Source organism: Loxodonta africana, chromosome 4 (genome assembly GCF_030014295.1).
Source record: "Loxodonta africana isolate mLoxAfr1 chromosome 4, mLoxAfr1.hap2, whole genome shotgun sequence".
Taxonomy (NCBI): domain Eukaryota; kingdom Metazoa; phylum Chordata; class Mammalia; order Proboscidea; family Elephantidae; genus Loxodonta; species Loxodonta africana.
This window is the reverse complement of record NC_087345.1, coordinates 177,374,805-177,388,619: the sequence shown is the minus strand read 5'-3', so window position 1 is coordinate 177,388,619 and position 13,815 is coordinate 177,374,805. Positions and strand designations below refer to the sequence as shown.

At 44.3% G+C, this 13,815-nt stretch overlaps 1 protein-coding gene across 2 annotated transcripts in view; it reads left to right on the top strand.

The window, feature by feature from the left end:
- The first annotated feature begins 1,650 nt into the window (after window positions 1-1,650).
- DIP2C (disco interacting protein 2 homolog C) overlaps window positions 1,651-13,815 on the top strand; it is a 657,451-nt gene continuing 645,286 nt past the window's right edge. For both annotated transcript variants that reach the window (XM_064285066.1, XM_064285065.1), the window contains exon 1: window positions 1,651-2,049. In XM_064285066.1, coding sequence (XP_064141136.1) covers window positions 1,965-2,049 — 85 coding nt within the window. In that variant the 5' untranslated portion in view covers window positions 1,651-1,964. The remainder of the gene's footprint in view (window positions 2,050-13,815) is intronic.

The window sequence follows — 13,815 nt, the reverse complement described above, 5'->3', positions numbered from 1 at the left end:
GAAGGTTAGCCCAGCAGGCCTCCAGGAACAGGAGGTTGGTTCTTCTACCTCACAAATGCACTTGCAGGTGATAAGGTTAGAAATGAAGGTTGGAGCCAGTTGGTGGAGGGTCCCTAGTTGTAGGTTAAGAAATTTGGACTTGTACTCCTACGATGCAGAACTATTGCCTTTTTAGAACTGGGGAGTTAATGCAACTGTGCTTCAAGGAGACAACGCCAGCATCAGTGTCTAACTGATGGTGGTCAGGAGCCAGCTAGAAGACTGTAAAATGTTCCAGAATTGAGGTACTGGCTGAACTAGGGATAGCGGTTATAGGAATGAAAACGATGTAAGGAATGAGCAAGACTTTTTTGTGGGGAGGGATTTGAGAGGATTGGAAAACAGGTAATATGAGAAGATAGAGAAGTCAGTGGTGGCCCTTTCCAGCCTGGATAACTAAGAAAATGGTGGAAGCTATTAGAAGGTAGTTACTAAAAGTGTGGAGAAGGAACTTTCTTAGTTTTTGGGTTTGTGGAGTATATATTGACAAGGCAGCATCAAGATTAGGACATTTGGTGGCCAGCTAAAAATGTGAGACCTCCCCAGAAGATCAGGTAGATTGGGCAATCACCTATGCCGAGGTGACAGTTGATGCTATGGGAATTGATCGTCCAACAAGGGGACAGAACACACAGTAACAGAAGGGGAAAGGAATTAGGACAGAACGGTGGAGCCATTTTGGTTAGGGAGGTGGAGGAGAAGACCTACTGAGAACGACAGGCACCATCCCAGTCTTAGTAAGGGCTGCATACTTAGCATCGTGCATGAGAGAGACTTTCATGGCTGAAATGGGATTTAGAAATTAGGTGGTCCAACGTCTCTTCCCACCCCCTTCACCAATGGGGAAACTGAAGCCCAGGCAAAAGAACCATTAGTCTGAGGTCAGCCGCTTATTCAGTTCTAGATCTAGAATTAGAAACTTTCAACCTAGTACTCTTTGCACAAGCTCATGCTTCCCTTTTCTTTCCCCCTTAAAGGTATTCACTTAAAAAAAAAATGCAGCCCTCGAACACACAGAAAAGCTGTACATTTTAATAGGCAAGTTAAGCTGGGGATTCAGAAGGTATTTTTTACGTTATGCCAGGGGGAAAAGGGGCGGGTGGGGGGATGGGCAGGATGCCACTGCCTGGATGGGGACGGGAGAGAGCCAGTCCCTCCGGATACCCGCAGCCAGCGAGCGGCAGCGCGGCTCCCCGCCCCAGCCCGCGGGTGTGCAAGGCCGGCGCGGGAGGTTGACCCCGGCTGCCTCCGGAGGCGCCGCCCGCCAGGCCGCCGCGGGCTCTCGCGCACCCCCTAGGGAGCGCGCGCGCCGCTGCACCCAGATGCGGACGCACGCCCAAATCACACCGCACACTCGGCTGCCTCACACTGGGGCGCGCGCACACGCGCAGGCAGGCACACACGCACACTCGCGCCCACACACCCCGTCACGTGAGCGTGACAGCGGCTCTCGCCGTGGCAGGGGCGGCAGCCCGAGCAGCAGCAGCGGTCACCGCCGCCGGCGCGGCCGCCGCAGCGCGAGGAGCCCCGAGCCCCACCGAGCAGGCGGCGGCCGCGCGAGCCCCCGAGCCGGCGGCGCGCGTGGGTCAGGCCGGGCGGGGCGGTGGTCCGGGGCCCCCAGGCGGCCTGCGTCTAGCGCGGCGCAGAGCCGGCGAGCGAGGCCGCCATGGCGGGGCTCCACTGAAGGAAGCGCCGAGGGAGGAGGGGAGGGGGGCGAGGAGAAGAACAAATCCCTGCATTTCCTCCTCCTCCGCCTCCTCCACACCATCCCAGCCTCCGTGCCCGCTCGCCCCGCCGCTCGCGCCGTCCTCCTCCTCCGCGCACCTCTGAAGCGGCGCAGGCACTGACTGCATTACAAAAATTCTCTCGCAAACAAAGAGAAAGAGGGAGCGAGCGGGGTGGGGGTGGAAAGCTGCTAGGCGAGCATGGCGGACCGCAGCCTGGAAGGCATGTCTTTGCCTCTGGAGGTGAGAGCCCGCTTGGCCGAGCTGGAGCTGGAACTATCCGAAGGTAACAAGCGACCCCTACCCCTTTTTCCTACTTCTCCCCATTTTCCTGGAAAAATGGCACCTCCCCTCGCGGCCCCGGTCCCCGCGCCCTCGGAGCGCCCGAGCCGGTGCGCTGTGCGGGGACAGCGGTTGCTGGAAAGTGTCATTCTCCTGGGAGGGGGCAGGGCAGGGTCCCCCCGGGGGCGGTTGGCGCGCAGGGCTGTGCGCGGGTGCTCCGGGTCGCGGGTGGATTTGCGACCCTGCGGTTGTCGGCTGCGCGGGCCGTGCGCGGCGTGGGCATGTCAGCGCGCGTGGGGCTCGAGGTTCCGACACCCGGTCCCCTCCGGGGCCGACGGGGCCGCTGCACCCCGTCTCCGCCGACCTCGGGCCTGGGTGGGGGGGGAGGTGAGGTGCATTTCCAGTTTCGGGTGCGGTGGGGGGGCCTCTGCCGCCTCCCCCCTTCCGGGGTCTGTTTTTTGTTTTAGTTCTGCAATTCCTCTGGCCGCTGCCGCCGCCTCGGCGCTGGCGCGGAGCGAGGAGCGGCTTCGCCAGCAGCCTGGGCTCCGTGGGGCGCTAGGCTTTATTATGGAAGATGGAGAAACCTTTAGGGCTGGGCTCGCAGGCACCGCTGCCCGGCCTAGGGCGAAGACTTAAGGGAATGTGTACCGTGCCTGGATGTGAAGGCCGGCTGCTGTCTCAGTGCCGGTCTGTGCATTACAGACACTAAATTGTTTTGAAGATTTTCTGAATCAGGGAAACGGCTCGATAATGCCGGCTTGCCTTCTGTTAACGTAAAACTTGTGATTAGACTTCAGAATGTGAGTCCTTCTGATGTTTCAGGGCTTCCTGCCTTCCAAACAGTTCTGTCATAGTTAGGGGAATATAGCACTACTATTGTTCGTGTGTGTTGTAATATAAGGAATAGAGTAAAATCATAAAACCTCCTCCCCCAGGCCGGGTTTTATGCCTTGCTCTCATCGAGTCGTATTTAGAATGTGTGACATTCGCTAAAGTACTGTCATGGGGTGTTATATACGGTTTTTACAATTTGCCCTTAATGGTGGCGATCGTGTGCGCAACTGTCTTAAGTTTTAGTTCGGGTTCTGCTATGTCTTAAAAAAAAAAAAAAATAAAGTTCCCAAATGTTAAATGTTTATATTTAGTAATTCACGCGTTCACCCTGGAAAGGCCATTAATATAATGTGGTGGGGGATGGGGATTGGCTGGCTTGTCTTGGATTTATATTTGGAGTAGTTCAGCCTGGTGAACTTTTTTTTTTGTAACGGTTTTGTGAGGGCCCTCAGCCAGAAAGTAAATTCATTCGTGCCAGTTTTCATCAGCAGGGAGGAGCTGATGTTGACTTTATATTTTCCTTTTTAACACTTTCAGGCGAAGAAAGGAATAAACGTGGGAGGTGTGATGTTGTTTAACTGCCTTTTCAAACATCCATGGACTATTTTTTTATTTCAAATTTGTAATTCTGTAATGTATTTTAAACAGTCAAGAAGAAGGAGAAAGAGAATTTTTCCTGGACTTTGTGTGCTTAGCCGTCACTATTCTGATTAGTTGAAGATGACTAAGGCATTGCTAGTACCTAAAAAGACCTAAAGGTAGGAAACACTGGGTAGTATTAACCGGGAACAGTATTTAAAAGCTAAACTGGTAGATAGTGTGTAGTGTGGATAGATTGTTTGAAGGAATAAAGTATTAGAAAACCTTTGCCCTAGTTCTTTCTGTTTTGTCACTGTTCAAATATATTTTCTTCCTCATTTACTAGTCCTCGTTAGCTCTGTTTTCTCTTCCGCACCACTGTTGTATCATTTACAGGCCCTGTTACGCATGCATTATCTCAAACAAGCACTTTTGTTATATCTGCATTATACCGATGTTAAGTGTAAATACCCGTCTGTGTAGCAAAGCTTGAACACTTAAGGACCCAACAGGATTGCATCCTATTTGCAGGGTCCATGTTTCCCTGTCAGTCTGGAAATCGGTTCATACTTGCTTCTCAAAGTCTGGAATGATGCTTGGAAACTTGCACGCTGGTGATTCTCCCCACAGTCCATGGAAGGTAGTCGCAGTATAAACATTCACTTAGATGACACTCGGTTAACAGTGCTGGTGGAGGTTGAGTGATACGTTCTTGCTGACAGCTTCAAAAGATTGCCCGGAGGGTGGCAAAACCAATTTAGACTAAGGTGTGCTCAACCTAATTCCTACTCTGTGTCTGTGAAGATGTTTTAAAAGGGTTTAATGAGTCTCTTACTGAATGACTACACAGAGGTGAGGTGTATGTGTTTGCCTATAGGAAACATCTTATTTTTCTCTCCACATAAACCTTGCTAAGTCTTGACCTAAAAATTTAAGAATAAAAAAATTAAAGGGTTATTGGGTTGGTATGTTCAGCCTCAGCCACTCCATCTCTGCCTACCCCACCTCCTGCTGCCCCATTCATTAGTGTGTCATCTTTGAGTTTATTATGAAGTGTCACTGTCCATGTTAAATTTATGGAGTTGTTCTTTAAGGTTGTTTGGAATTTTATTTCTCGTAAACATCTAGAATAGTTTTACTGGTTTAAATTAGGTGAATCAGCTTGTTTTCAGTATTGCTTAACAGAAACCAGAGAATGGAAAGATCAGAAATCTGTGTCTTTACATTGTGGAGCTTAAAAGATTGTCCATCATACCCATTTTCAGAGTGAGAAGTGAAGACAACTTTTTTTTTTAATTAACTTTTATTGAGCTTCAAGTGAACGTTTACAAATCAAGTCAGACTGTCACATATAAGTTTATATACATCTTACTCCGTACTCCCACTTGCTCTGCCCTTAATGAGTCAGCCCTTCCAGTCTCTCCTTTCTTGACAATGTTGCCAGCTTCCAACTCTCTCTATCCTCCCATCCCCCCTCCAGACAGGAGATGCCAACACAGTCTCAAGTGACCACTTGGTATAATTAGCTCACTCTTCATCAGCTTCTCTCACCTACCCACTGTCCAGTCCCTTTCATGTCTGATGAGTTGTCTTCGGGAATGGTTCCTGTCCTGTGCCAACAGAAGGTTTGGGGACCATGACCGCCGGGATTCCTCTAGTCTCAGTCAGAAAATTAAGTATGGTCTTTTTATGAGAATTTGGGGTGATCCCACCGATCTCCTGCTCCCCCAGGGGTTCTCTGTTGTGCTCCCTGTCAGGGCAGTCATCGGTTGTGGCCGGGCACCAACTAGTTCTTCTGGTCTCAGGATGATGTAGGTCTCTGGTTCATGTGGCCCTTTCTGTCTCTTGGGCTCTTAGTTGTCATGTGACCTTGGTGTTCTTCATTCTCCTTTGCTCCAGGTGGGTTGAGACCAATTGATGCATCTTAGATGGCCGCTTGTTAGCATTTAAGACCCCAGACGCCACATTTCAAAGTGGGATGCAGAATGTTTTCATAATAGAATTATTTTGCCAATTGACTTAGAAGTCCCCTTAAACCATGGTCCCCAGACCCCCGCCCTTGCTCCACTGACCTTTGCTGCATTCATTTTATCCCGGAAACTTCTTTGCTTTTGGTCCAGTCCAGTTGAGCTGACCTTCCATGTATTGAGTGTTGTCCTTCCCTTCACCTAAAGCAGTTCTTATCTACTAATTAATCAGTAAAAAACCCTCTCCCACCCTCCCTCCCTGCCCCCTCGTAACCACAAAAGTATGTGTTCTTCTCAGTTTATACTATTTCTCAAGATCTTATAACAGTGGTCTTATACAATATTTGTCCTTTTGCCTCTGACTAATTTCGCTCAGCATAATGCCTTCCAGGTTCCTCCATGTTATGAAATGTTTCACAGCTTCGTCACTGTTCTTTATCGATGCGTAGTATTCCATTGTGTGAATATACCATAATTTATTTACCCATTCATCCGTTGATGGACACCTTGGTTGCTTCCAGCTTTTTGCTATTGTAAACAGAGCTGCAGTAAACATGGGTGTGCATATATCTGTTTGTGTGAAGGCTCTTATTTCTCTAGGGTGTATTCCGAGGAGTGGGATTTCTGGGTTGTACGGTAGTTCTATTTCTAACTGTTTAAGATAACGCCAGATAGATTTCCAAAGTGGTTGTCCCATGTGACATTCCCACCAGCATAAGACAGCTTTTAATGCTGAATTATGAGAATGTATCACTTTCACATTGTATCTTCAATCAAGATTCATGTGGAGAGAATTCTCTAACTTGGTTTTCATAATTTTATTAAAATATCAGAATATTTTGGAAATACGTAGAATTTCCAGGACCCAGTTCCCACAGAGGAGGATGGAAACGTATTTCATTTTAAGCATATAACATAGATCAAAAAAAAGGTGGAATATCTTCCCAGACTTCTTATATAGGCTGCCAGCCTTTAATGGATTGTATATTATCAAAGGTTTTAGGCACTGGTCCAGTTTTGATGTGCATTATCTGTCAGGTGCTGTTCTATACAAAATGTTGCCTTTATTTTGTTTGGTGACTGTTTGGTAAAGGGTTGCAGGTTAATTTCTTGGCAACAGAACTCAGATGCTTACTTTCTTCTTTTGTTTGATGCTGCCTTGTTTCTTGCCACTATCCGTTACTGCTCCCGGCTTCCCTCTCTTTGGGGAAAGCAAGGCTTCTCTCACACAATGCAGCAACATTGTCAGCAAGATACAAGTGCTCTCTGTGGGGAGATGTGGCTGGCAGTCCCTCCTGTGGGTATGAAGAGGTTCAAATCCACACGTCTGGATAAATTCGCTGGTGTGGGGCCAGTCTGCTCCGATCCTCAGGACTGAATGTGAGACGGACAGGGAACCATGCCGTGAACTGGCTGGCTTGAGAATGCCAGTGGAGGAGAGGGGTTTCCTTTACGGACTATATTTTCTTTTCTTTTCTTACGTATATTCTTGCCTTTTGGAATTGTGCACTTTTTCCTTTAGGCTTTAAAAGGTCCTAAAAATAATTTTGTCAATATATGAATAAACATTCGATTTAAAGAAACACTTGAAATGGAAACACTAAGCAATCAGAGGAAACAGAAACCTCCCCAATAAAGAGAAACTCAGGGCTTATTAAAAAACAAATTCAGCTGTTGATTGAAATTCAGAAATAAGTTTCTGTTAACTAATCTGGAGATTCTTACTTGTGTCACTTGTTTCCTGGGCTGTGTACACACCGCAAACACTGGACGTGAAGCTGTGTCAGGACCTCTTTCCCACTTTTTCAGGAGAGGTTGATTCTTATTTTTCTAGAACTTAGGAAAGCTGCCTTGTGATATGTTGTTGCTAGTTGCCATTGAGTCGATTTGGACTCATGGCACCCTATGTGTGCAGAGTAGAACTGCTGCATAGGGTTTTCAAGGCTGTGACCTTTTGGAAGCAGATGGCCAGGCCTGTCTTCCCAGGCCTTTCGGCGCCACCCATAAAAAAAAAAAAGTTGGTGGAAATTGTTTGGTTTTTGCAAAAGAGAGTCTTTTTAAAAATCTGCACCCTGTGGCTTTTTAGTTGTTAGTATGTCGTATGCCTACTAACTTCCCAACTTCTGTTTATGCGAGTTGCTAAGTTGGTGCTCGGCCCTGCTAATTGATATACCAGATTGCTTGAACTGTTACAGTAGTTCCGCAGTCCAATCCAATTTACCGTTCTCTCAGTAAGTGTGAACATTGCTTGAGGAAGGAGGTGAAAACTCACTTAGATGTCAGTTCTCTATGTTGGTTAAGGATCCAGTAAGCATTTGTTTTGTTTTTAGTGGTGATGAGCAGTTCTCATGCAGCTTGCATATATTCCTGCCACCGAAGAGTAAAATCTTAGAGAAAGCCAGTCGGAAGAATGTAGATCTTGGGTGTGGTATTTTCAGTTATCTGACATAAGATAACATAAACTTAGCTAGAAAACCCTAAAACCAAACCTGTTGCCGATCTGACTCATAGTGACCCTGAGGATACAGAGTAGAACTGCCCCGGAGGGTTTCCAAGGCTGTAATCTTACAGAAGCAGACTACCACATCCTCTCCCACAGAGCAGCTGGTGGGTTTGAACTGCTGTCCTTTAGGTTGGCAGCCAAGCACTTTTAACCACTGAACCACCAGGGCATCTTAAACTTAGTTGTAGAGCTCAATCTCTGTCCCTTCCCCCATCCCCAGCCTCTTCTTTCTTCTTGGAGGTCCCTGTTATTATACAGTGAGGCAGACACATGACACCTCTGCCAGAGCTTACACCTGCGATCATCCTTGAACCTCTGTAACAGGAGACCCAGGTGTCTCTCTAAATTCACCTATAAGTCTTATCCCCAGATTCCCAAATGTGTACATTTTTAGTCATCTAGTGCTGCTGTAACAGAAATGCCACAAGTGGATGGCTTTAACAAAGAGAAATTTATTCTCTCACAGTCTGGTAGGCTACAAGCCCAAATTCAGGTCATCACCTCCAGGGGAACGGCTTTTTCTCTGTCGGCTCTGGAGGAAGGTCCTTGTCATTAGTCTTCCCTTCCTTCTCAGCGCAGGAACTTCAGGTCCAAAGGGCAGGCTCAGCTCCCAGGGCTGCTTTCTTGTTGGTATGAAGTTCCCAACTCTCCTTGCCTCCCTCTCATCTCTTGAAAGATAAAAGGTGGTGCAGGCCACACCCCAGGGAAACTCCCTTTACATTGGATCAGGGATGTAACCTGGTAAGGGTGTTACAATCCTACCCTAATCCTCTTTAACATAAGATTACAATCACAAAATGGAGGACTACCACACAATACAGGGAATCATGGCCCAGCCAAGTTAATACACACATTTTTTGCGGGGACATAATTCAATCCATGACAGTTCTCTTCATTGAAAGTTAATAGTTCACTCTGAAAAACAAATGTGTGAAAAAATGCTTTCTCCCAGAGTCTTGTTGGTAATTTGTTGTAATTCGGAGTGGAGGAAGAGAAAGGGTCAATAGAATCAGGAAAATAATGGCTGCCATGCTGGTTAAGCTCTACAAGGAGTCAGGCCTGAAATTTGTTTACCTTGTTATGTTCATCTGAAAATTGTCACAAACGACTGTAAGTATTATGGTGAGCGAAATGGAGTTCTTGGCATGAGATATTTAAAACATTGTTACCTGTGTTTAAAAAAAAAAACACCTGTTCCCAAAATGGCATCATTGATGTGTGTGGGATTTGGAAATGCGTGGAACTGGATATTAAGAGTTATGAAAACAGTTGAATTTAAATGTTCTTTCTCAACAAATAACTATAGATGTCAAATTTAGCAAGGAAGCTAGGAAAGTAAACATATTCTCTCTCTTTCTCTGTCTCTCACACACACTTTTCTCTCAAGGCACAGATCTTTAAGCTTGTTTCAAATGGGAGTAAGATATTTGCGGTGCTGCAGTCATGGCTTAGATCTGAACTTCATGTGGGCCACACGTTATGGTTTTGAGAGTACAAGTTGTTGGATGGTACCAAGTCACTTTTTGCTTTCCACCTCCTAGCTTTTTTTTCAGATGTGTTGCTTCTTTTTTTGGAACTGATTTTTTTTTAAGCCATGTTTTGTGGGATGAGTTATAGTATCTTTCTGAATCGCAAGGAGAATGTATTGGATAATCTTAGTTTCGATGTCATATAATATTCACTAACTTCCCAGTTCAAATTAGTATGATAATATAAAAGATCATTTGTAGTTGTTTTCATAATTAAACAGGCCTCTTAAAAAAAGCAAACTCCTGGTTGTAGTTACTTGACTTTTGAGCATCAGTATTCATCCTGGAAATAGGGGCAGTTTCAACGCAGGTGGCGTGGAAGGCACCTTTTGGGTAGTGTGGTCTGTGTCTGGCCACTTTTTTATTGAGTCGGTGCACTCACGCTCCACTTTCCCATTCTGTGTACACCTTTACTTTCAGGGTTGGCAACTTTAATTTTCCTTCTTTTATAACTTTTTTCTGTACGATACAAACGTTAGCTACTGTGGTCACCATGTCCTGTTCTTTTCTGCTAACAAGGTCAAAAACATGTCACATCTCAAAAGAAGTAATTGCATTCGTTTGATCTTGATAAGTAGGGCTCTTAAAGAGGAGACTAACTGGGAATCCCAGCAGTGGGGAGTAAGTATAGGAGTCAGCGTGCCAGGAGTATTCATGTTCTTTTGAACATGCACATGCTATACTTCTTTCTTCTTTTAATATCCAATTGGGGTATTCATTTTAATAAGCCCTTGAGACAAATAAAGCAGGAAAATGCTAAGATAGTGAGATAGTTTTTCACCAAAGTTAAATAGGTGCTAAGTCAGCAGACTGCAACACAGTGAGGTATGGAGGGATTCTGTGCTGGACAGTGGGATGAAGAGAACTTTTTTCTTCTGGACTGCTGGTTTTAAATTGTGTTCTTAAATATCAGGTGGGAAAACTTCCTGTGTCCAAATTAAAAGACTCAATGGTCACTCTCCTGTGTTTTATAGGCCGGGCCAAAACCAATTCCGTTAGCATCAGAGAGAGGGATTCCCTACGTCTTTATCCATATACACAGTTGGTTTTGTTTTTAACTGAATTATCTGGTTAGTCATGTCATTTTCTCCCCATTTTATTTGTCAGAGAAATAATGTAGCATTAAGATTATAAAATACTGTAAAACATTTACAGTCAGCCTTCCATGTTTGTGGGTTCCGCATGTGCAGATTCAACCGCTCTTGGATCAAAAATATTTGGGAAAAAAAGAGACTTTTTTTTTCTTGTTATTATTCCCTAAACAATACAATATAATAACTATTTACATAGCATTTACATTGTATTAGGTATTATAAGTAATCTAGAAATGATTTAAAGTATACGGAAGGGTGTGCGTAGGTTGTTTGCAAATACTACATCATTTTATATAAGGGACTTGAGTGCCTGCGCATTTTGGCACCCACCAGGATTCCTGGAACCAAACTGCCTCAGATACGGAGGGACAACCGGATATGTCAGCACATCGCTTCTTCCATTCTAGTCTTTGTCATTATGTAGAATTTTAAAATAGTTTGAATTGTAATGTACATATAGTTTTGTATTCTTCATGTTACTTCACTGTTATAATTTTTAATCCTTGATTTCGATAGATCACAGTTTACTTGACCATTCTTTATTGGCACTTAATTTTTTTTTTCCATCTACTTGGATGTATATTGAGGTATTTGGTTGGTAGTTTTAACACGATTTAAAACAGAACCTTAGTTAAAGGCCTTGTATCTGGAATATATGATCCTCACTTTGGGGAGGATGACATGCTACCCTTCTTCCTGAATTTGTTGTGGACGTTTAGATATATTAAAAGGCAGTGAAAATTGACTTGATTTTGAGAATGCTGTAACTCCTCTTGGATTAATCGGTATGACAAAATCTGGGCTGGGAGTCCTCAATTGGAGACACCCATTGGCTTCTTCGGTTGTGAGTACTGAATGTATCTTTGGAGGAAGTAGGAGGGAAACCTGAACCTTATCCTCTAGGGCCAGCTGTCTCACAGAAGAGCTGAGTTTTCTAGAAATGGGCCTCTTAGTCTTGCGTGCTGAAGTACACAACCAGTAAATGGGTACAACTCAGAGCAGATGACTTTATTATATTATTTACTCATTTAACATTTATTGAGTACCCGTTCATTGCTAAGAGCTTAAGTGTTTTTTTTTAACTTAAAAGGTAGAGGACCGTAGACTCTTGTTTGTCTCTTTGGGTCATTGTATTCTCGGCTCTTAGTAAGTGTTCAGTAAGTATTAGTGAAGTAATCATGAAACACACTTGGTAACAAAGGGCAGCTGAGAACCTCACCACCTCTGGCTCTGAGTCTAGGGTTGAGGAAATAGGTATAGTGGGTCTGGCTTCTTTTCTGGATGTGTAGTTTTATTCAGAGAGAAATGTTCCACAGTGACAAGAGTGACTACTCATGTTCTAACCAAACATCTCACAGATGTAGCTTACCATATTTCAGGAGTTCATGAAACTTCAGAGAGGGGGAAGGTTCACATTTCCCAAATTTTCCTTAGTCAGTACACTTAGTCACCAACATAGCAGGTTTTAAATCTTACAGTTTGTGGACCTGTTTTGTTACCCCTTTGCATTGACATAGAGCCATATTTCTCGACTTTTGTCACTTACAGGAAAAACATGTGAATCTGTGTTGATTCCTCATTTTATTCCCCATTCTCCCTTCTCACCAAACTGAAATTCACTTCCCAATAAAGATGAAAATAGCATGTTTTTAACCTGACAGCCTTTCTAAGAAGTATCAAGAGAGGTAAGATAGATTCTGTAGGCCAGTTTGGCTGAAATGAAAGTGGAAATGTAAATTGTGTTACTATACCTTATTGGAAGATTCTAGGCCTTTCTTAACAGGTAAGATAATACAGAACAAAGATTGTTTATTACAAGTAGAACATGGTTAGTTGTGTCATTATTATAGTTGCTCATATGCTGATAAACTGTAATTCATAAATCCTCATATGAGAATGTCATGTGTACTTAGGAGCAGTTGCAGAGTCTGATATTGTTAGGGGGAAGTAACAGATGAAGTCTTTTAGTCGGACAAGTTCTCTTAACAGCCGTCAGTATGGTGGGATGCTTGATTTTAGCTTGCTAGGACTTTAAAGCACAAAAATCAGTTTTTAACTTGTTTGTGATTTCTGTGCTTCTTGAATCTCTGAGTCTATTTCTTAATCCTATTTCCAGGGATTTGTACCAGGATTCTAAGAATTCTGTGGGCTGTACATGCTAGTCTATCCATTTAGAAGTCTTCTTTATCATTATAGTATATCCAGGGCATTCTAGGTTCTCCCTTACAGCATCTCCTGGGCAGTAGTCCCAATACTCTCCAAAACCTTGGTTTCCTCAGCCATCAGATGGGGGTACATCATGGTACATCAGGATACATCATGATAAACAGAGAAAAGGTTGAAGTTGTCAAGGATTCATTTTACTTGGATTCGCAATCAACAGCCATGGAAGCAGCAGTCAGGAAATCAAACCGTGCATTGCATTGGGCAAATCTGCAGCAAAAGACCTCTTTAAAGGGTTAAAAAGCAAAGACGTCACCTTGAAGGCTAAGGCACGCCTGACCCAAGCCATGGTGTTTTTCATCCCCACATATGCTTGTGAAAGCTGGACAATGACTAAGGAAGACCGAAGAACTGATGCCTTTGAATTGTGGTGTCTGCGAAGGATATTTATACCATGGACTGTCAGAAGGACGAACAAATCTGTCTGGGAAGAAGTACAGCCAGAATGCTCCTTAGAAGCAAGGATGGTGAGATTTCGTCTCACATACTTTAGGCATGTTATCAGGAAGGATGAGTCCCTGGAGAAGGACATCATGCTTGGTAGAGGGTCAGTGAAAAAAAGGAAGACCCTGAATGAGATGGATTGACACAGTGGCTGCAATAATGGGCTCAAGCATAACAATGATTCTGGGGATTCTGTTGTACATAGGGTTGCAATGAGTCAGGACCGACTTCACGGCAGTTAACAACAACAGCCTTTAGGACTGTCATGAGGATCAATTGAGGTAATCTTACAGCATCTGCTTTTTAAGTATCCACTTCCTCCTTTTTTCCTCCTCGGAGCTGCTTCCTATTCCCAGCTCCCTTTTAAGTCCATTTAATCAGGGGATGTGAAGTTACAGTGAACATCAAGAAGCCTTAAAAGAGAAAAGATGTGGGAAAAGAGTAGCCCAAGAATTAGGCAAGGATGAGGAAAGCATTTTTATCCTTTTGCTTAAACAGATACTGCCTGAGCACTTACTGTGTACTAGATAGTCAAACAGAACTACTTCCTCCTTTGTGGTTGCCTCCTTTAGTCATTGTCTACTTTTAGCCTGCATT